General features: G+C 40.9%; 1 protein-coding gene across 2 annotated transcripts in view; it reads left to right on the forward strand.

The window, feature by feature from the left end:
- The window catches only part of Gab2 (growth factor receptor bound protein 2-associated protein 2), a 227,201-nt gene that overhangs the window by 183,160 nt on the left and 23,169 nt on the right, over window positions 1–20,872 (forward strand). For both annotated transcript variants that reach the window (NM_010248.2, NM_001162477.1), the window contains exon 3: window positions 6,892–7,132. In NM_010248.2, coding sequence (NP_034378.2) covers window positions 6,892–7,132 — 241 coding nt within the window. The remainder of the gene's footprint in view (window positions 1–6,891; window positions 7,133–20,872) is intronic.

Here is a 20,872-nt window from a genome sequence, read left to right on the forward strand (position 1 = left end):
TATATATGCAATGTATGTGTATCAGGTACCTTTGCAGGCCAGATGATAGCTATATCTCCTGGAACTAGCGTTAAGGGTGGTTATGAATTACTATGTTGGTGCTAGTATCTTCTTCAAGAGCAGCTAGTACCCTTAACCACTTAGCCATCTCTCCAGCTCCACTTTGGGTGATTTCTACTTTATGGCTTTCATGAATAGTGCTATTAGAAACATTTATGCGGCCAGTCTGATCTACAGAGTGAGTTCCAGGACAGCCAGGGCTACACAGAGAAACCCTGTCTCTTGGGGGAAAGAAAGAAAGAAAGAAAAGGAAGGAAGGAAGGAAGGAAGAAAAAGGAGAGAAAAGAGAAAGAAAAATGGAAAAAGGAAAAGAAAGGAGAAAAGAAACGAAATATTTATGTGTCAGGGTTTTGGTGTATGTGTTTCAGTTCTATGCTCTCAGAAGACTACTATAATTAACAGTAGGGTATGTGGCACTAGTAATGGTTCACAGTTAAGGTGGGTAAGCTCCACCAAAGGCAAGTAACATACTTGTTCAGTTAAATAGCAAGCTAGAGGCAGAGTTAGAAAAGGAACTTTTCTGTGTGTGTGTATGTGTGTGTGTGTGTGTGTGTATCATACCATGGAGATTTTATTCTATGAAATATTTAGATATAATTTTGAAATTTTTAATTATAGTCTGGGACATGGAGTATTGCTTGTCTTAAGTCATAGCACTGCTAAGCCAAGAAATCGTCCCTATCTAGAACATAACATATAAAATGAATTATTTTTATATAAATGCAAGCAGTGAATTAATATGGTGGCTATATTTCTTTACTGTTGCTAGTCCCCAATAACTACACAGAGAAACCAAGGTTTATTTCCAGCTGCACCTCAATATCTGTGTACTTAAATGTTTATATTGACCCCTAAATTAATCTCGATAGCTCCCAGCCATGATCTCAAATACTGCATATTATTATTTACCTGGTTCTTTGGGCTTCAGATGTTTTTTCTCATGGTGTCTTCTCAGACCCTTTCCTCATTGCTCATCTCTTCATCCTCATCTCAGACCTGAAACTGCCCCTACCTCTCCTCCTGCTGGCTGGTGGAAGCTTCTACCCTAGTCTCTCTTCTGCCTAACCATTGGGTGATCAGCATTTATTGAAAAGGCAAAGAATAAATGGTAAGAACTATTTACACAAATTTGAAACAGGAGATTCTTGGTATAAAGCATTACAATACCATATCCAGCTTAAAACAAGATGGGGGGGCAGAAAATCAGCATTTTAATAACACAAGGGTAAACTTTACACAGTGTACAACAACATTATGCCTACACATACATGTAAAACATACTCCACTTACCAAAGGCAAGCCAGCTATAGTGAACAAAGCAGGAAAGTACAAAACCCAAGCTGGCTGGTGTCCTGCCTGCAGCTGACAGGAGAGTGAAGGTGGCACCTCCAGAGCTCCCTCTTCTGAGGCCCAGGGCTGCAGGGACACTGTGCCTTCTGTGTCTAGAATGAGAAAGCCTTATTCCAGGAAGCTGGATTTGATTTATTATTATTATCACCCCATCCTGTACATAGACAAGCTTGGGAGCCATGTGATTGTTTTGGAGACTTTTGCGGGGCTTGTTGTTGCTATGTGTTCACACACATGAACACTTTGTAATTAACTGCCTTTTATATTTGAGGTTTTTTTAACATAGTTCTAGCATTTCTCCCTTCTCTTTCCTTCCTCCAAATCCTCCCATATCATCCTCTTTGCTGTCTTTCCAAGTCATAGCCTCTTTTTCTTCATTAATTGCTGTTTTACACCTGTCTGCAAGCATAATAGTATTGTTAATATTTGTCAGGGATTGGTTCTTGCCCATGGGATATGTTCCAATTTGGGGCAGTCATTAGTTGGCTATTCCCTGCGGCTGTGCTTCATCTTGATCCCTGCATATCTTGTAGGCAGGACTCATTTTAGGTTGAAGGTTTTGTGGATGGGTTGCTGTCTTTATCCCTGTACTAGAAGTCCTGGCTGGCTAGAGGAGGTGGCCACTTCAGGCTCTATATCTCCCACTGCTGGGAGTCTCAGCTAGAGTCACTGCCATAGACTCCCTGGAGCCTCCCCCATCCCTGGACTCTGGCACATCCTAGAGATGCCCCCATCCTGCCTGCTGCCGATTTCTATTCTTTTTCCCCTGATCTCCCTGCATGTATGTGATCCCCAAACCCCATTCCCCTTCCCATCACCTCTCCCACATAGTTGCCTCCATCCATTCACTTTCAATGTCTATTTTATCTTCCCTTCTGAGTAAAATTCAAGTATCTTTCCTTCGCCCTCCTTGTTATTTAGCTTCTTGGGCCTATGGATTGTAGCATAGGTATCCTCTACCTTATGGCTAATATCCGCTTACAAGTGAGAACTTACCATGCATGTTCTTTTAGGTCTGGGTTACCTCACTCAGGATGACTTTTTCTAGTCCCATTCATTTGACTACAAATTTCATGTTCTTGTTTTTAATAGCTGAGTAGTATTTCATTGTGTCAATGAACCACATTATCTTTATCCATTCTTCACTTGAGGGACATCTGGATTGTTTCCAGTTTCTGGATATTACAAATAAAGCTGCTATCAACATAGTTGAGTAAGTGTCCTTGTAGTATGTTGGAGCATCTTTTCAGTATATGCCCAGGAGTGGTATAGCTGAATCTTGAGGTAGAACTATTCCCAGTTTTCTGAGAAACTGGAGAATTGATTTCTAGAGTGGTTGTACAAGTTTGCACGCCCACCAGCAATGGAAGAGTATTCGCTTTGCTCCACATCCTTGCCAGCATGTGCTTTCCCCTGAGTCTTTTATCTTAGCCATTCTGATGGGTGTAAGATGGAATCTCAGAGTCATTTTAATTTGTATTTCCCTAATGACTAAAGATGTTGAACATTTCTTTAAGTGTTTCTCAGCTATTAGAGATTCCTCTGTTGAGAAAACTCTGTTTAGTACCCCATTTTTAATGGAGTTATTTGGTTTATTCATGTTTAACTTCTTGAATTCTTTGTATATTTTGAATATTAGTTCTCTGTCTGATGTAGAGTGAGTAAAGATCTTTTTTATTTACTCAGTATGCTCATTAAACAAATGTGTATTGAGTATGCTGCGATAGGTATGTGTATTGGAGATACAGAGACAATTGGATCATATGTCATTTACTAGCAACATGTAAGATTGCTTGTCAAGATTGTCTCTCTCAGGCTTGTGAGAAGATTCAGCAGGTAAAAATCACTTGATGCTAGGTTTAACAGCCATATTTCACACATACCCCAGATCCATGTGGTAGAAAGAGAAACAACTCCCAGAAGCCAAGCACCAGGAAGTAGTTACATAAATTCAGACAAGAGATATTTTGTTGATGGTTTTTTTTTAAAATCTCACTATGTAGAGATCCACTATATGTAGGCACCTCTACTCTCCTTATGTACACTGTGGTATACATATCTAGTCACCAATACAAACATAGTTAAATAAATAGCAAATAAAAGCAATAAAGATTATATGTCTCTTCCAATTCCCTGTGTTGAGTTATGAACAAGGACACTGAGATTCTGAGAGGCAAAATCACTTTAAAAGTAAATACACTGGGTCACTCAACTGACTTTGGGTCTGTGCTTAAGGCAAGGGTGGGCTGCAGAAATAAAGATAATCATACCTTTTATCTGTACACCAGACTGATAATTTATTGCAGGTGTGAGGGGAGCACTGAATGATAAGACAAAGGTTATGATAAAAGGTTAAGATTAAAAAGAAAAGGCTCAAGCCGGGCGGGTGGTGTCGCACACCTTTAATCCCAGCACTCGGGAGGCAGAGGCAGGCGGATTTCTGAGTTCAAGGCCAGCCTGGTCTACAAAGTGAGTTCCAGGACAGTCAAGGCTATACAGAGAAACCCTGTCTCGAAAAACCAAACCAAAAAAAGAAAAAGAAAAAAAAAAGAAAAGGCTCATTGTCAAACCAGGAACCTTTATTTTGAAGGCAATAAGAAATCAGTAACTGTAACTGAAGAAATAGTGCTTTATTATCTTATAATAATAATACAAGAGACTGGTATAATTCTGAAAACCCTCTGAAGTGCAAAGAGAATTGGTAAGAAATACTGTGGAAAAAGTGAACAAGAAGATAGTTTTCAAAAGAGACAGAGCTCTGTAAGACATCTGAAGGAGAACAGGAAGCCATTGTTAAGTGTACAATGGCAGACTGGCATGAATGTTGAGAAGCCAGGGAAATCAGAGAGTGACTAGGTTTCTGCCTTTGACAACTGATGGGAAAGGTATTGATGCGCTTCCCTGAGACAGAAAGTGTTGGACAAAGGAGCTGGCTTAGATTCTGAGCTTAACTAGCTGATGGGATATAAAGGAAGAGGCCAGCAGGTAAGGGGTGATGTACAGTAGAAAGCTCTGGAAGGACTGAGCTAGAGATTGAAGTTTTAGAGTTATCATCATTTGAGTGGCATTTAAAGCTTAAGCTTAATAATAGGCAATATGCCTCCAGAGAAAGGCTTTATGGCCAGAGGGAAGTTATAGGAAAGTCTAAAACTAGAGTCTGAGGAATTAAGAGATAGGCAAAGCAAGAAGGAGCCAGAAAGTCAACTGAGAGTATAGAACCTCATCAAAGGGTTTCTTTTTACACCTCCCCTGTGTCTTCTCAGACAGAGCTTATGTTCCTCCCCTGGTGCCATGACTACTCCGTCCTTAGTATAAACCCTCTTTCATCCACCACTGGAGAGTTCATTTTGCAAATCTAATGGAATAATAAGTGCATTGATTCTGTTAACAAACATCCAGGTCACTATGAGACCTGTTATAGGAATTCATTTTGAAGATCAATACAGCTATCATGGAACAGTTTCTCCCTAGAGACTCATTGACTTTCTCTCTTCTGTCCTTTCCAGTGCTAGGAGTGACTAGAGTGTAATTAGTACTGTACATCATGAATAAGCTGGTAATCCTGCCTCGGGCCATGTGGATAGTACAGCCTGAAATAGGTCAGAAAACAGTAGCTAAAGAACCTTATCTCTTCTGATAGGATTTGAATGACTCTAGAAAGCCATCATCTCCCAAAATATTCCTCCCTACCTAGCATATTATCTGAACTTATATCTTTATACCTTTATTTCTTGAGAATATAAGTTTCATGGTTGGAATTTTAAAATGTCAAATGTTTTATTTATGTAATCATGGACTAAGAACCCCCTATGTGGGACTATATTAGGTACATGCTAGGACTGTGTAGTAATAATCTCACTGACACGGTTCTCAGAAACCAAGTGCAAGGAAGCAGAATGACCATAGGTATAAACAAAGCATAAGCTGAAACCTGTCAGCTCCAAGAAAGAAAAAAAAGCATTCAGAAAGGTATTTGTGGGAATGTAATATCTGCATAGGATCTTGAAATCTTCATATGAGCTTGCTAGAAGTAGAGAAGGAATCCAGTTTGTAGGAACAGCATAAGGAGAAAGAATCAAAGAATTACTCCCAACCCCCAAATAGGCAGCTATGCTCAGGGGCTGATGATGCTTCCATCTGCTTTGCTTATGTGTGGAGAGAAAGCAGGAAGTAGGTCAGACTAAGGAAATGTGGACTAAGCTTAGAGAGCCAGCCAAATGAATAATGCTTTGGGCTGGGGTGTAGTACTCTAAACCTTTATCTGTCCTTAAATACCTCACTTCCTTTCTAATACAACAGAGGAGAGTTTGAGATAAGAAGAAAAAAAGAAAGGCCAGTGGAAAGAGAACAAAGCTGCCCTAGAAGATATGGAAGAGTACCAGGATGACCAAGGGTCTAGTCTGAAGGGACAGCTCTGCTTTTGTTTGTGTTTTTATCATTATTGCACAAAGGCATAGTTTTGGACCTTAATCAGTGAGTCTTTAGTAAGCAGTGTCTCATTTAGTGGAGCCAGAAGCTTTGAGGGAGGTAATAACTGCAGGAACCTGCCATACCCTAAATGGCTTCTTAGTCCTGGAAACCTTGACTGTGGTGACAAGAGAACAAAGAAAGGACAGCCAGCCAAGCATGATGGTGTACAACTGTAATCCCAGGATTAAAGTTCAGGAGGCAGAGGCAGGCAGATCTCTGAGTTAGACTAACTTGTCTACATATGAATTCCAGGCCACCAAGAAACAACATACAGACATATAGAAAAGCTAGAATCTTGGACTGTGCTTTCTGTTGAACACCTGCAAACCAGAAACCCAGCTCTGTTTGTTATGTATAACACAGGAGAAGACCTTACCTAGTCTGAGTAGGAGGGCTCTGTAGGGAAAAAGACTTAGTTTGCAGACATTCAGGAAGGGGAAGTTGAGGTTTCTAGTTTTTGTATATACACAGTGCTCACGTATTCTTAAACACTGTTACCTAGACCAGAGGAAGGTCTTGCCATGCCTCTGAGCCTCACTCAAGGAAGGCTCATGAGTCAGAGTCACTGAGGTTCTTGACAAGGCCATGGGCATGTCAACAGTATACATTCACTCCAATCTTCATCTGCTCCCAACAGGAGCCACCTACAGGAAGGAAGCATGGTGCTCACCCATCCAGAGTCTAGTCTTGTCACTCTAAGGGTCACTCTGGGATTGGATAGGCAAACCCCCTGGGTAGAGCAGATCAGGTCTAGGTTATGATAACCTGGCCTTCAGACTTCTCCTAAGCTTTTCAGAGGTGTAACTCATCTCCCATTCAGCCAAGATGGCCACAATGCCCAACCTGCCTCCCTGGGAAGACAGAGGTAATGAGTGTCTGAGGGAAAGAATGTGGCAGCCATATTACTGTCTCTTATCCAAATACTTTTTTTCTCTCTCTGACAACTGTCTTTAAGACAAGGACACTTTCCCTACTTTATTTCACTCACAAAGCCCTTTCTTCTTTTCACAGACTCCCTGAGGAACCTTTCTTCAGCCAGTCATGGTCCCCGCTCTTCTCCAGCTGAGTTCAGCTCCAGTCAGCACCTGCTCCGAGAACGGAAGTCCTCAGCCCCTTCACACTCTAGCCAGCCTACTTTATTCACGTTTGAGCCCCCTGTGTCAAGCCACATGCAGCCTACCTTGTCCACCAGTGCACCTCAGGAGTATCTCTACTTGCACCAGTGCATAAGCAGAAGGACAGAAAATGCAAGGTAGGAGACTGCCATGGCCACCATGCGGGAAAGTGACTACTCAGGGCCTTTGACTCTCTAGTCCCTGAATTTCAGTTTTAATGTCAAGGGAGTAAAAATGCTTACTTTTTTAGGCAAAGAAACACAAAGATAACAAGACATCTTTTATATAAACCTTTATATAACCTTCATAATTTTTGTTTTGATCTGTGTTACTACAAAATCATCATTGAATTCCAGAGAAATTATTGTCTCATTATCAGCAATCATGTTATAAAATATTTGTTTGATTTGGGGTTAAAAAGCATGAGGGTAAGTTTCAGAACTACAGCATAACAGTCAATTTCTTGCTGCTTTAAGAGTTCAGCTAGAACATAGTGGAGCATGTGTCCTTATTCCATGTTGGAGCATCTTCTGGGTATATGCCCAGGAGTTGTATAGCTGGGTCCTCAGGTAGTACTATGTCCAATTTTCTGAGGAACCGCCAAACTGATTTCCAGAATGGTTGTACCAGCCTGCAATCCTACCAGCAATAGAGGAGTGTTCCTCTTCCTCCACATCCTCACCAGCATCTGCTGTCACCTGAGTTTTTTTATCTTAGCCATTCTGACTGGTGTGAGGTGGAATCTCAGAGTTGTTTTGATTTGCATTTCCCTGATGACTAAAGATATTGAACATTTTTTTAGGTGCTTCTCAACCATTCAGTATTCCTCAGTTGAAAGTTCTTTGTTTAGCTCTGTACCCCATTTTTAATAGGGTTATTTGGTTTTCCGGGAGTCTAACTTCTTGAGTTCTTTGTATATATTGGATATTAGCCCTAATCTGTTGGTTGCCTTCTTTTCTTATTGACAGTGTCCTTTGCCTTACAGAAGCTTTGCAGTTTTATGAGGTCCCATTTGTTAATTCTTTTTTTGGGGGGAAGGAAAGGGTTAATTTCTTCTCATACCTTACATTCCATCTTGAAGAAAGTCAGGGTAGCAACTCAAGGCAGGAACCTGGAGGCATGAACTGAGGCAGAAGCCCTGGAGAAACACTGTTTACTGGCCTGCTCTCCCATCTTACTCAGTTTCATTTTTTTTCTTTTTTTTTTTATTACGTATTTTCTTCAATTACATTTCCAATGCTATCCCAAAAGTCCCCACCCCCACTCCCCTACCCACCCATTCCCATTTTTTGGCCCTGGCATTCCCCTGTACTGGGGCATATAACGTTTGCCTGACCAATGGGCCTCTCTTTCCAGTGATGGCCGACTAGGTCATCTTTTGATACATATGCAGCTAGAGTCAAGAGCTCTGGGGTACTGGTTAGTTCATAATGTTGTTCCTCCGATAGGGTTGCAGATCCCTTTAGCTCCTTGGGTACTTTCTCTAGCTCCTCCATTGGGGGTCCTGTGATCCATCCAATAGTTGACTGTGAGCATCCACTTCTGTGTTTGCTAGGCCCCGGCCTAGTCTCACAAGGGACAGCTATATCACCGTCCTTGCAACAAAGGCTTGCTAGTGTATGCAATGGTGTCATCGCTTGGAGGCTAATTATGGGATGGATCCCTGGATATGGCAGTCTCTAGATGGACCATCCTTTTGTCTCAGCTCCAAACTTTGCCATTTGTTAATTCTTGATTTTACAGTACAAGCCATTGGTGTTCTGTTCAGGAATTTTTCCCCTATGCCCATGTGTTCAAGGCTCTTCCACACTTTCTTCTCTATAAGTTTCAGTATCTCTGGTTTTATGTGGAGGTCCTTGATCCACTTAGACTTGAGCTTTGTACAGGAGATAAGAATGGATCAATTTGCATTCTTCTACATGCTAATCACCAGTTGAGCCAGCACCATTTGTTGAAAATGCTGTCTTTTTTCCATGGTTTTAGCTCCTTTGTCAAAGATCAAGTGACCATTATTTATAATAGCCAGAAGCTGTAAAGAACCCAGATATCTCTCAACAGAAGAATGGATACAGAAAATGTGATACATTTACACAATGGAGTCTTAATAGCGTTCTCACGCCCGGCCAGGAAGAACACAACAGACCAGAATCTTCTGCGGCAAAACTTTATTGCTTACATCTTCAGGAGCAGGAGTGCAAAAACCCCAAACCCCAAAAACGAAAGCCCCCTTCTTACATCTTTAGGAGCCAGAGCTCCGGCGCGCCGGGGCGCAGAGCGCGCTCTATTGTTTACATCTTTAGGCAGCGAGCGAGCGCAGGGCGCGCAGAGCCAGAGAGATGCCAGCGAGAGAGAATGGCGGAAACCCCGTCCCCTTTTTTAGGAGCGTTATATTTCGCCTAGGACGCATCACTCCCTGATTGGCTGCAGCCCATGGCCGAGCTGACGTTCACGGGAAAGGCAGAGTACAAGTAGTCATAAAATACCCTTGGCACATGCGCAGATTATTTGTTTACCACTTAGAACACAGGATGTCAGCGCCATCTTGTGACGGCGAATGTGGGGGCGGCTCCCAACATCTCCCCCTTTCCTTTTAATAAGAGCAAATAGGCCACCCAACTAATGAGAGTGGAGATAGAGGTCAAATCCCCAGTGTGTAGGTAAAGGAGCCATGTACAGGATTAGCTCTTAGGCTCACAGGCTTTTACCCAGAGCAACCCTGACCTGCTCCCGTGTCGTTTTTCCTGGGGGAAGGGAACTAGGACACTGAACCTTCATGAAAGATGACATGTCTCCCTAGAATAGGCTCATATATGCCGCAGAGCCTTTCTATTGCAGTGCTTAGCCGTGCAACTCTCTCGGGCTGCTGAAGCACACTCACTCTATCCCGTGCAATGAGACTAGCCTCGTGAGATGTAAGAGCTGAGTGGTCAGCGACCTATTGCCTAAGCATAGATATATCAGGGGAAGCTCCATGTTCTAGTCCTGCAAGCGCCTGGGCAATAACCACCTTGTCTCTCCTAGTTTGGGCCTTAAGCTTACAGACCAATCAAAGAAGCAACACTAATCCACAGCAAAGTGTATCTCCAAATAATATCAATCCCACCCATTCTTTAAAGAAAGAAAATGCTGAGGAGATCCAATTGGGTAATCCTTTGGTCAGGGACAGGTCCAAGCGCGTGGAGTTGACCTGAAGTCTCAATTCCCGAAGGATCTGTTCAAATTCAGCCGTCCAATTCTGTAACATATACTGAAAAAGACTTTTTGACAAATTAGCTGCCCTAGTAAATTTAACATACTGAATGGAAATAACACACAATCCCGGAAACTTTTGTTCACATCCCTGCTGAGTTATTTGTCATAATACATCTAGTTGTATCTGGACAAGATCTATGAGTTGATTAACCAGCATGAGACCTCTCTGTATCTTGACATTAGCTGAGGCCTGTTCATCTATGACTGTAGTCACTGAGGCTGACAAAGTGTTAATGGTGTCAGTCGTCTGGACCTGTCCAGACAGAGCCAAGGCTGTCTGAATTAAGGCCAAACCCAGTTCCCAGTTAGTGGTAAAAAAGCAGGAGAATACTTGAGCATTATACATCACCGTCATTGGGAGTGGAAATGTCGACATTATCCCCCAACGCTGCTCTCTTTTTATTATTGACGCCCTGGACATCACCAAGACGAGGGACATTAGTATTCCCTTGGTCAGTCTGGATTTTTCGGGTGAGTCTTTCTGGTATCCAAAATGGGTTGTCTTCATTCTGTGGGAAAACACAGATAGCTCCCCTGGATCTTATCAAAATAGGATCCGGGCCATACCATTTATTATCAAGGACATTTTTCCATTTAACCATCTCATTGGGCCTATCTGGCTCTGTACAATGACGTTCAGCCGCAGTATGGCCATGAGCATCAATATTTAAAAAATTGAGTGTAAAGAGTGCCAAAGACACAGACACTCTTGGTGCTCGGGGTAAAATCTCTTCAATTCCCCTCTTCTGTTTTATAAGATAGGTTTTGAGGGTGCGATGCGCACGCTCAACAATACCCTGTCCTTGAGGGTTGTATGGAAGTCCAGTCAGGTGGGTCACGTCCATCTGACGGCAGAACTGTTGGAATTTTTGAGACGTATAAGCTGGTCCATTATCAGTCTTAAGGAGTCTGGGTTTCCCCCAAGCACTCCATGCCTCAAGACAATGTTGAATCACATGTGAGGCTTTTTCTCCGGTTAACGGAGAAGCAAACATGATGCCAGAACATGTGTCAATGGACACATGGAGATATTGAAGTTTTCCAAAGGAAGAAACATGTGTAACATCCATTTGCCAGACCTGTAGAGGTCGAATACCGCGTGGGTTAATTCCCACATGAGGAACTGGCAAGAACTCACAGCAGCTTTGACATTGAGTAACAATGTCACGGGCTTCTTTTCTTGTCAAGGAGAAACGACTGCGTAATGTTTCAGCCGTCACATGAAAATTGTTATGAAAATTTCTTGTAGCCTCTACCGGGGATGATAGGGCAGCAGCCACCACTTTAGTGGCCTTATCTGCCAAATCATTTCCCAGAGCCATGGGGCCAGGTAGGCCTGAATGGGCTCTAACATGAGTAATATAAACAGGAAATCTTCTAGATAACAAAACTAATTGTATTTGCTGAAAAATATTGGCAACTCTACTGGAAGGCTTAATCACTCCAGCCACTTCTAAAAGATTTACTGCATTAACCACATAACAGGAATCTGACACAATATTAAGGGGTTCTAAAAAGGTTTTTAAAACTTCTAAGACCACTAAACATTCTACCACTTGAGGTGAATTTTCATTATATTGTTTGGATACCACTTTACCATTAGCCACATAGGCACCTATGCCAGTTTTTGATCCATCAGTATATACCACAATCCCATTTTTAAGTGGGTTTCTTCTAAACATGTAAATATTGATTTCTCTCAAAGGAGGAAATATGCGTGACATCCATTTGTCAGACCTGTAATGGCCTGACGCCACGAGGGTTTACCCCTACGTGAGTAGATAAAATTTGACAACAATCTAAAGGCATTATTAAGTAATCAGAATCATTTCTAGTAGAACCAATCCCTCTTGCAGCTCTAGGAATACCAGAGGAAGAAAAAACAGCCATGTAGGCTTGGCAAAATTATTAGTTGAGCTATTTTGTCCCCTTGTGATATAGAAAAGACAACTTGAGGACAAGAACAGAGAACCTGAAGTTCCCCTTTACAATCCTGATCTACAACTCCAGGGTGGACAATAAGACCTTGTAGGCTGCAAGAGCCTGCCTCTGTCATTATTGTCCAGTGGCTTCACCTGCTCGGGAGAGCGCCTTCCAGGCCCTAATAGCCTTTTCATCTGATTCAGAACTATTAAGAACTGGCTCCTCTAATTGATCTTTTTTCTTTTCTTTTTCCTTCTCCTTCCTTCTAATCTCTCCCCAGGTATTCTTACCTGACCTAAACTTTTCCTCAGGTTCAAGACCCGTGGAAAGGCCTGTATGCTTATTTTGTGTACCATATTTTCTCTTTGCTCCTACTCTCTCTCCCCGCTTTACTTCTGATAGATTGTCCTGAATTTCATCTAGAATCCGCCCTGCCTTAACCACTTGATAACATGTGAAAAGGAACAAAAGGGCTTCTAACACTAGAGAAAATTCAAGGCCAAACATACCTTATAAAGCTATTTTCCACTTTACTTCTGATAGACTGTCTTGAATTTCCTTAGAAAGTTCAAGGCCAGGCTTACCTCGTAAAGCTATACTCACTGGTACTCTCGTTCCCCAGCTGAAAAGTTCTGAATTCATGCAGTTGAATCCTTCTTAACAGTCTGCTTTACGGGAACCTTTATTACCGCGACCCGCAGTTCTGGTTCTGGAATGAGGGATCTTCCTTGTGCCGGTCCCGAGTTTTCTTGTATTTTTTCGTCCCGGATTTTTTCTCGTCCCGGATTTCAGCACCAATTCTTACTAGCGTTCTCACGCCCGGCCAGGAAGAACACAACAGACCAGAATCTTCTGCGGCAAAACTTTATTGCTTACATCTTCAGGAGCAGGAGTGCAAAAACCCCAAACCCCAAAAACGAAAGCCCCCTTCTTACATCTTTAGGAGCCAGAGCTCCGGCGCGCCGGGGCGCAGAGCGCGCTCTATTGTTTACATCTTTAGGCAGCGAGCGAGCGCAGGGCGCGCAGAGCCAGAGAGATGCCAGCGAGAGAGAATGGCGGAAACCCCGTCCCCTTTTTTAGGAGCGTTATATTTCGCCTAGGACGCATCACTCCCTGATTGGCTGCAGCCCATGGCCGAGCTGACGTTCACGGGAAAGGCAGAGTACAAGTAGTCATAAAATACCCTTGGCACATGCGCAGATTATTTGTTTACCACTTAGAACACAGGATGTCAGCGCCATCTTGTGACGGCGAATGTGGGGGCGGCTCCCAACAATGGAGTACTGCTCAGCAATTAAAAACAATGAATTCATGAAATTCTTAGGCAAATGGATGCATCTGGAGGATATCATCCTGAGTGAGGTAACTCAATCACAAAAGAACACACATGATATTCACTCACTAATGAGTGGATATTAGCCCAGAAACTTAGAATACCCAAGATACAATTCACAAAACACATGAAACTCAAGAAGAAGGAAGACCAAAGTGTGGATACTTCCCTCCTTCTTAGAGGGGGAACAAAATACCCGTGGAAGGAGTTACAGGGACAAAGTTTGGATCATAGACTGATGGAATGACCATCCAAAGACTGCCCCACCTGGGGATTCATCCCATAAACAACCACCAAAACCAGACACTATTGTGGATGCCAACAAGAGCCTGCTGTCTCCTGAGAGGCTCTGCCAGTGCCTGGCAAATATGGAAGTGGATGCTCACAACCATCCATTGGATGGAGCACAGGGAAAGTATCCAAGGAGCTGAAGGGGTTTGCAGCCCCATAGCGGGAACAACAATATGAAGTAACCAGTATCTCCAGAGCTCCCCGGGACGAAACTACCAACCAAAGAAAACACATGGTGGGACTCATGGCTCTAGCTGCATATGTAGCAGAGGATGGCCTTGACTGTCATCAATGGGAGGAGAGGCCCTTGGTCCTGTGAAGGTTCTATGCCCCAGTGTAGGGGACTGCTAGGGCCAGGAAGCAGGGACTGCTAGGGCCAGGAAGCAGGAGTGGGTGGGTTGGTGAGCAGGGGGAAGGGATAGGGGGTTTTCGGATGGGAAGCTAGGAAAGGGGATAACATTTGAAATGTAAATAAAGAAATTTTTTTTTAAAAAAAAAGAGTTCAGCTAGAAACCCTTAACACTGCTGAGACTCCTTATATCTCAGCTCTAGTGTTATGCTGTTCCTCAACTACCATTCATATGTATGTGTGTATGCATGCATGCATGTGACCTTAAATATGCCTGTGTAGCTTTACATTAACTAAATGATAAAAATATTAAATTCAATCACACTGTTGTATCAGTGTATTAATTACTTTTCTCCTACCTGATAAAAAGCAACTTATAGGAGGAGGGATCTATTCTGGCTCAGTTTAAAGGGGGATACAGTATCAGAGCAAAAGAGACAGGGGCTCATGGCAGCTAGTTTTATTACATACAAATAAGGATGCAGAGATAAATACCAATGCTTAGCCTGCTTTCTCCTTTTAAATCACTCCAAGACCCCGTCCCATGAAATGGTTCCCCTTACACACAGATTGGGTCTTCTCTTTTCAGTTTAACCTTTCTAGAAACACCCTCATCAACACCATAAAAAATATATTGCCATGGTGATTCTAGATGTAGTCAAGTTGACAATCAAGATTAACCATCACAACTTATTTTAAGTGCCCATTACTCTTTTATGTCATATGGCTATGACTAGAAAACAGAGATAGAAATTGTATCTATTATCTTAGGACATTCTAGAGAACATTTTAAGTGCAAAACCTATACCTATGTTTATTAGCTTTATTCTCATAGTTAGAAGAAACACACAGTTTTGTCAGAATAAGTTTTCAATTGATACCATAGCCAGATTACAAATTGTTTCTAAATTGTTAGTAATGTATAATTCCTGTTTTTAAAACTAAGGCAAAAGACCAGCAAGATGCTTCAGTAGGTAGTCACTTAGACACAGTTCTAATAACCTGACTTCAATCCCCAGATCCCACAAGGTGGCAAGGGAAAACCAACTTTCAAGAGTTCTTCTCTGACCTCTATACATGCATGTACACACACACACACACACACACACACACACACACACACACACACACACACAGTGGTGGTTTGAATGATAGGCTCATATGTTTGGTTCCCAGTTAGTGGAACTGTTTGGAAAACATTAGGAGGTGTGGCCTTGCCGGAGTAGATGTAGCCTTCTTGAAGGAGGTATGGCCCTGGGGGGTTGGCTTTGAGTTTTCAAAAGCCCATGCTAGGTCCAGTCTTTCTCCTATTCTCTCCTCTCTTCTTCCTCCTCCTTTCTTCTTCTTTCTTCTTTCTTTCTTTCTTTCTTTCTTTCTTTCTTTCTTTCTTCTTCTTCTTCTTCTTTCTTCTTTCTTCTTTCTTCTTTCTTCTTTCTTCTTTCTTCTTTCTTCTTCTTTCTTCTTCTCTCTCTCTGCCTCCCTCCCTCCCTCCCTCCCTTCCTCCCTCCCTCCCTCTCTCCCTGCCTCTCTGCTGCTTGTGGATCAGTATATAAAGCTTTAAGCTGCTGTTCCAGCACCATCCCTATTTGCTTCCTGCCATGTTGATCACAGACAAACCCTCTAAAACTAGAAGCAAGCCCCCAATTAAATTATTTCTTTTATAAAAGTTGCTTTGGTCATGGTGTCTCTTCACAGAAAAAAAGAACAGCAATAAGACACATGCATTCAAACAAAAGTATTAATATAATTCTTCTTATATGTGGAAATGTTTTCTTGATGTCACTTGAACCAGTAAAACACACTGAGAGTCAGCTAATGTGGCTGAGTTACCTCTGCCTTATTGTGATAAAACAGAGGCATACAATTAATATATAGCAGGGTTAGGGCTAGACTCTGATTGTCTCAGTTCTTTAATCTTCTCTACACCATGACACTAAGTTGCTGTTCTGAGTTACCACCACACAAGAGAGGCTCCCATCACTAGTTTGTCCTCTACCAACTTAAAAATGAAGGCTAAAAAGATAGAGTGAAGTATCCCAGGCCACTGAATTAGTGAGTGATGAACCTATAAATATCACTTGCTTCTCTGAATCACAGGTGAGAGGTAGACAGGGTGCTATACTGAAAAGAATATTACAAGCTTCAAAAATCAGCCATATTCAGCTCAAACTCAGGCTCTGTTGGTTCCTTGAGATCTTAGAGCACTCATTTAACCATATTCACCTTCAGTTCCCTTATCCGTAGTATGAGAATAGCTAATGCAGAAGCTCACTGATAGTCATAAAATAGAAAACACCTAGCACTCAGACATTCAGTTGTCTGGAGAATATGATTGCTTGGGAGCCCAGAATGAGACATCACAAACTCATGATTCAGTGAAGACTTCAGTACTTACTCTTAGCATTTTGAAATACCTCTAGATCTTATTGAAATGATCTTTCTGGATTAGTATGCCTAGACTGGGTCGTGAGAGCCTGCCTATCTGATAAATACCACATACTACCCAGTGCAGCTTGTCTACAGATTACACTTTAAATAGAAGTCTTTATAAAATATTAACATTTCCATAGACTTCCACTCACACACAAAAGATAATTCACCATCACATACACACCCTCTTTCCCGAAGCATTCTTTTAAGTGACAGCAATAGAGCTCAGCAGGTAAAGGTACTTACTGCCAAACCTGACAAGTTTACCCTGGACCCCACAGAGTAGAAAGGAGAAATACCTCCTGCAAAGTATCCTCAGACCTCCACACACGTGCTGTGGCATACCTGTGCCCAAGCCACACCAAATAAGTAAATGAATGAGTGTAATACATTTTTACAAAGAGATCAGTCACTGTGATCAAAATTATTTCATCAGCAAAATGAAAGGTAAAAATCATGTTACAATAGAAGAGTATTGGATAAAATGTAAAAAAAACTTTTATGATAGAAGGCTGAATAAATTAAGAACAGGAGGCTTTGAGCCAGGCGTGGTGGCACACGCCTTTAATCCCAAAACTCGGGAGGCAGAGTCAGGCGGATTTCTGAGTTCAAGGCCAGCCTGATCTACAAAGTGAGTTCCAGGACAGCCAGGGCTACACAGAGAAACCTTGTCTCGAAAAAAAACCAAAAAAAAAAAAAAAAAAAGAAAGAAAAAGAAAAGGAAAGAACAGGAGGCTTATATGATAGTATAGTAGTATAGTATAGGCTTTCCATTAAAGCTTTTATTGTAAAGGTCTTTCACTTCCTCGGTTACATTTATTTATTTGTGTTTTATCTTATTGTGTATGTGTGTGTTCTGCTTTATTACTTAGAAGGAACTATGTTTCCATGAGCTACATTTCAGTTCTGCTTAGGATGTACTTCTTTCTACATTCTAGTCTATAAAATGAAGTTTCTTTGTCTTAGATTCCTGGACCCTGAAGTTGGTTTAGATCATATACACACCCAAAGTAATACCTGATTTGAGGCTTTGAATTACTATTCATATAAGTTGGATTTTCTATGGATCATCTGTAAAGAGAATCCAGCTCAGGATAATATCTAGAGAACCAATGAGGCCCTCCTGTAAATCTATGGTTTAAAAGAATCTTTCTGCTGGTATAGCTTGTGTTATATGTTGTTTCGAAGTAGTGTCCAAAGCTGGAAGGGTAGGGGTGCAGGTTTTGCAGTCTTCCTTAGGTTGTATCTTTCCTGCTTCCAGTTCCTATCAGGGTACTGTTGGAATATGAGTTAGTTATTGTCTGTTGTTGTTGTTGTTGTTGTTGTTGTTGTTGTTGTTGTTGTTGTTGTTGTTGTTGTTTTGAGACAGGATCTCACCCTGTAGCCTGGGATGGCATGGTATTTACTATGTAGACCAGATTGGCACCAAACTCTAGAATCTATCTGCCTGCTTCTGCCTTCTGTCTTCTAGAATATAGATTTTCAAACTGTCCATGACGAACCTCTGGATTCCCTTAGTGTTTTATTTAAATGTCTCCTTTCGAGAAGCCTCTGATTTTATTAAATTGGAAAATCTCTGTTTCTTTTGTTTGATATGGCTAAAGGTTTGTCAACCTTTTGTTTTCAAAGAACTAACTTTTGTTTTATTAATTCTTTGTATTGCTCTTTTGGTAATTCCTATAATCTTTATTATCTCTTTATGTCTACTGCTTTTGAGTTTAGAAGGTTCGTATTTTTAGGACCATGAGGTGCAATGCTAGATTATTTATTTGAGACCTTTTAAATTCTCTAGTGATACACTCATAGCTATAAGCTTCCATCTTAGAACTGTTTTTTGCTGTGACCTTAAGACTCTGTTATGTTTTCATTTTCATTTGATTCTAGGAACTTAAATTTCCTCCCTGATTTTTTTTTCCAACAACTCACTGGTCATTTACAAGTATATTGTTGAATCTTTATGAATTTTAATAATTTTTATATTTTCTTCTGCTGTTGATTTCTAGTTTTATTCCACCTTTATATGAAAAGACACAAGAAATTTTTATTCTTTTGTGTTGTTAAGACTTGCTTTATAGATTAAAAAGTGATCTAGTTTAGAGAAAGCCCCATGGCTGCTAAACAGACTGTGTATTCTGAAGTCCTTATATGGAATATTCTTTTTTTTTAAAGATTTATTTATTTATTTATTTATTTATTTATTTATTATATGTAAGTACACTGTAGATGTCTTCAGACACTCCAGAAGAGGGAGTCAGATCTCGTTATGGATGGTTGTGAGCCACCATGTGGTTGCTGGGATTTGAACTCCAGACCTTCGGAAGAGCAGTCGGGTGCTCTTACCCACTGAGCCATCTCACCAGCCCGGAATATTCTTTAACTATGTTATTTACATTTAATATGTGATACAAACTATGTCTGAAGTTTCTTTGTTGATTTTTAGTCTGAATAACCTATCCGCTGATTAGAATTGGGAATTGAATCTATCCTCTATTAATATACCAGGACTTTTGTGTCCTTTTAGGTCCAGTAGTATTTGTTTTATGACATTGAGCACCCCAGCAAGTCAGTGCCTGTGTATTTACAATCATCTTTGTGATACCCTGTTCCCTTTATTAGCACATAGTTACCTTCATGTCTTCTGATTATTTTAAGCTTGTATTCTTACTTACTCATGTACCAGAATAGCCAAGCTAGCTTGTTTTCAGCTTCCTTTGCTTTGTAACAGAATCCTTTCACTCAGTTCTGTCTTTGTCAGTAAGTTGTGTTTCTTGGAGACAATACAAAGTTGTATCTTGTTCTCTCTCTCTCTGTCTGTCTCTGTCTGTGGGTGTGTGTGTGTGTCTATGGGATGCTCACATATCAATGAAGGCATATGCATGTTTTGGTGTGTGTGTGTGTGTGTGTGTGTGTGTGTGTGTGTGTGTGTGTGTGTGTGTATGTGTGTGTGTGTGTAAGCCACAGGACAACTTAAGGTGTAGATTTCTCCTTCCATTTTATTTGGCATAGGGTCTCTTGTTCCTCACCACTGCAGTTACTACATGGACTAGTCCATGAGCTTCTGAACCTTCTCTTTCTACATCTCCTGTCTCACTGTAGGACAGTTGGGATTATAGATTCATGTCACTATGTCCCACATCTTATAGGATCTGGGGATCCAAACTCAACTTCTTATGTTTCTGCAGCAAGAACTTTACCCACTGAGCCATTTCCCTGCCTTGGATGTTGTTTTAATCTAGTCATATAGTTGTATCTTTTAATTGTGAAATTAAGGCCATTTGCATTATTATTAAAAGGGGTTCTGCAATTTTGTTCCTTGTTTTTCTGATCGGTTGACTGGATTATTGCTTAGGTTGACTGGATTATTGCTTATTCTTTTCTTTCTCCCATTTATTGAGTGAGACATGGTTCTTTCCTACCTTGCCATTGTTCCTCTATTCTTCTCATGAACTTTGTTCTTTTCTATGGTCTCATTAACTGAGATTATCTTTCTTCTCCCTCTGTGTTTAAGATCCTTTTATTTATCTTCTCCAGTACTGGCTCCATGATCATGAATTGCTTTAGTATGTGGCTGTCTTGAAATACTTGGATTTCTCTGTGGGTTTTAAGATTAAAATGCTCTGGATATAGCAATTTTGATTGACAGTTACTCACTTTCAAGGCTTGAAATTTATCATTCTTTGCTTTTCTGGATGTTAAGGTTTCTGTTGAAAAGTATAATGTTATTCTTATGTGTTTGCTTTTCTGAGTTGGTGCTTTCTTATATAGCTATTAATAGTGTTTTCTTTGTTTTGCATATTTTGCATCATGACTATGATGCACTAGGGAAATTTCTTCTCTGCAAAGATCTATTTAGGACTTTAAGTGTCTCATGCTTAAATGTATATTTCTTTCTATAAATTTGCAAATTTTTCAGCTATAATTTCATTAAATAGGTTTTCTATACCTAAGTTTTTCTTCAGCTTCCCCATGGAGTCTTTGACTTGATCTCTTGATCGCATCTCAGAATTCTTGGATTTTACTCATTTGTGTATTTATTTATCCTATATTAATTCTGAGTATTGTATTTCTTTGATCATGTCCTCCATCTTTGATTTCTCTCTCTTCTTCTTGGTAAAGTTTCTTGCTGATGCTTGTTACTGACTGGTATATTCATTTACCCTTCCTGCTCCAGTCTATATTTCCTGCTAAGTCTCTAGATCTTGAACTGATTTCCTTACTTCATGCATTTGCTTATTTGTATCATTTTGAAGTCACTGACTATTTTTACAGGAAAATGTTTGTATTCTTCATCTGGCATTT

Source organism: Mus musculus, chromosome 7 (genome assembly GCF_000001635.26).
Source record: "Mus musculus strain C57BL/6J chromosome 7, GRCm38.p6 C57BL/6J".
In the NCBI taxonomy this organism is placed as follows: Eukaryota; Metazoa; Chordata; class Mammalia; order Rodentia; family Muridae; genus Mus; species Mus musculus.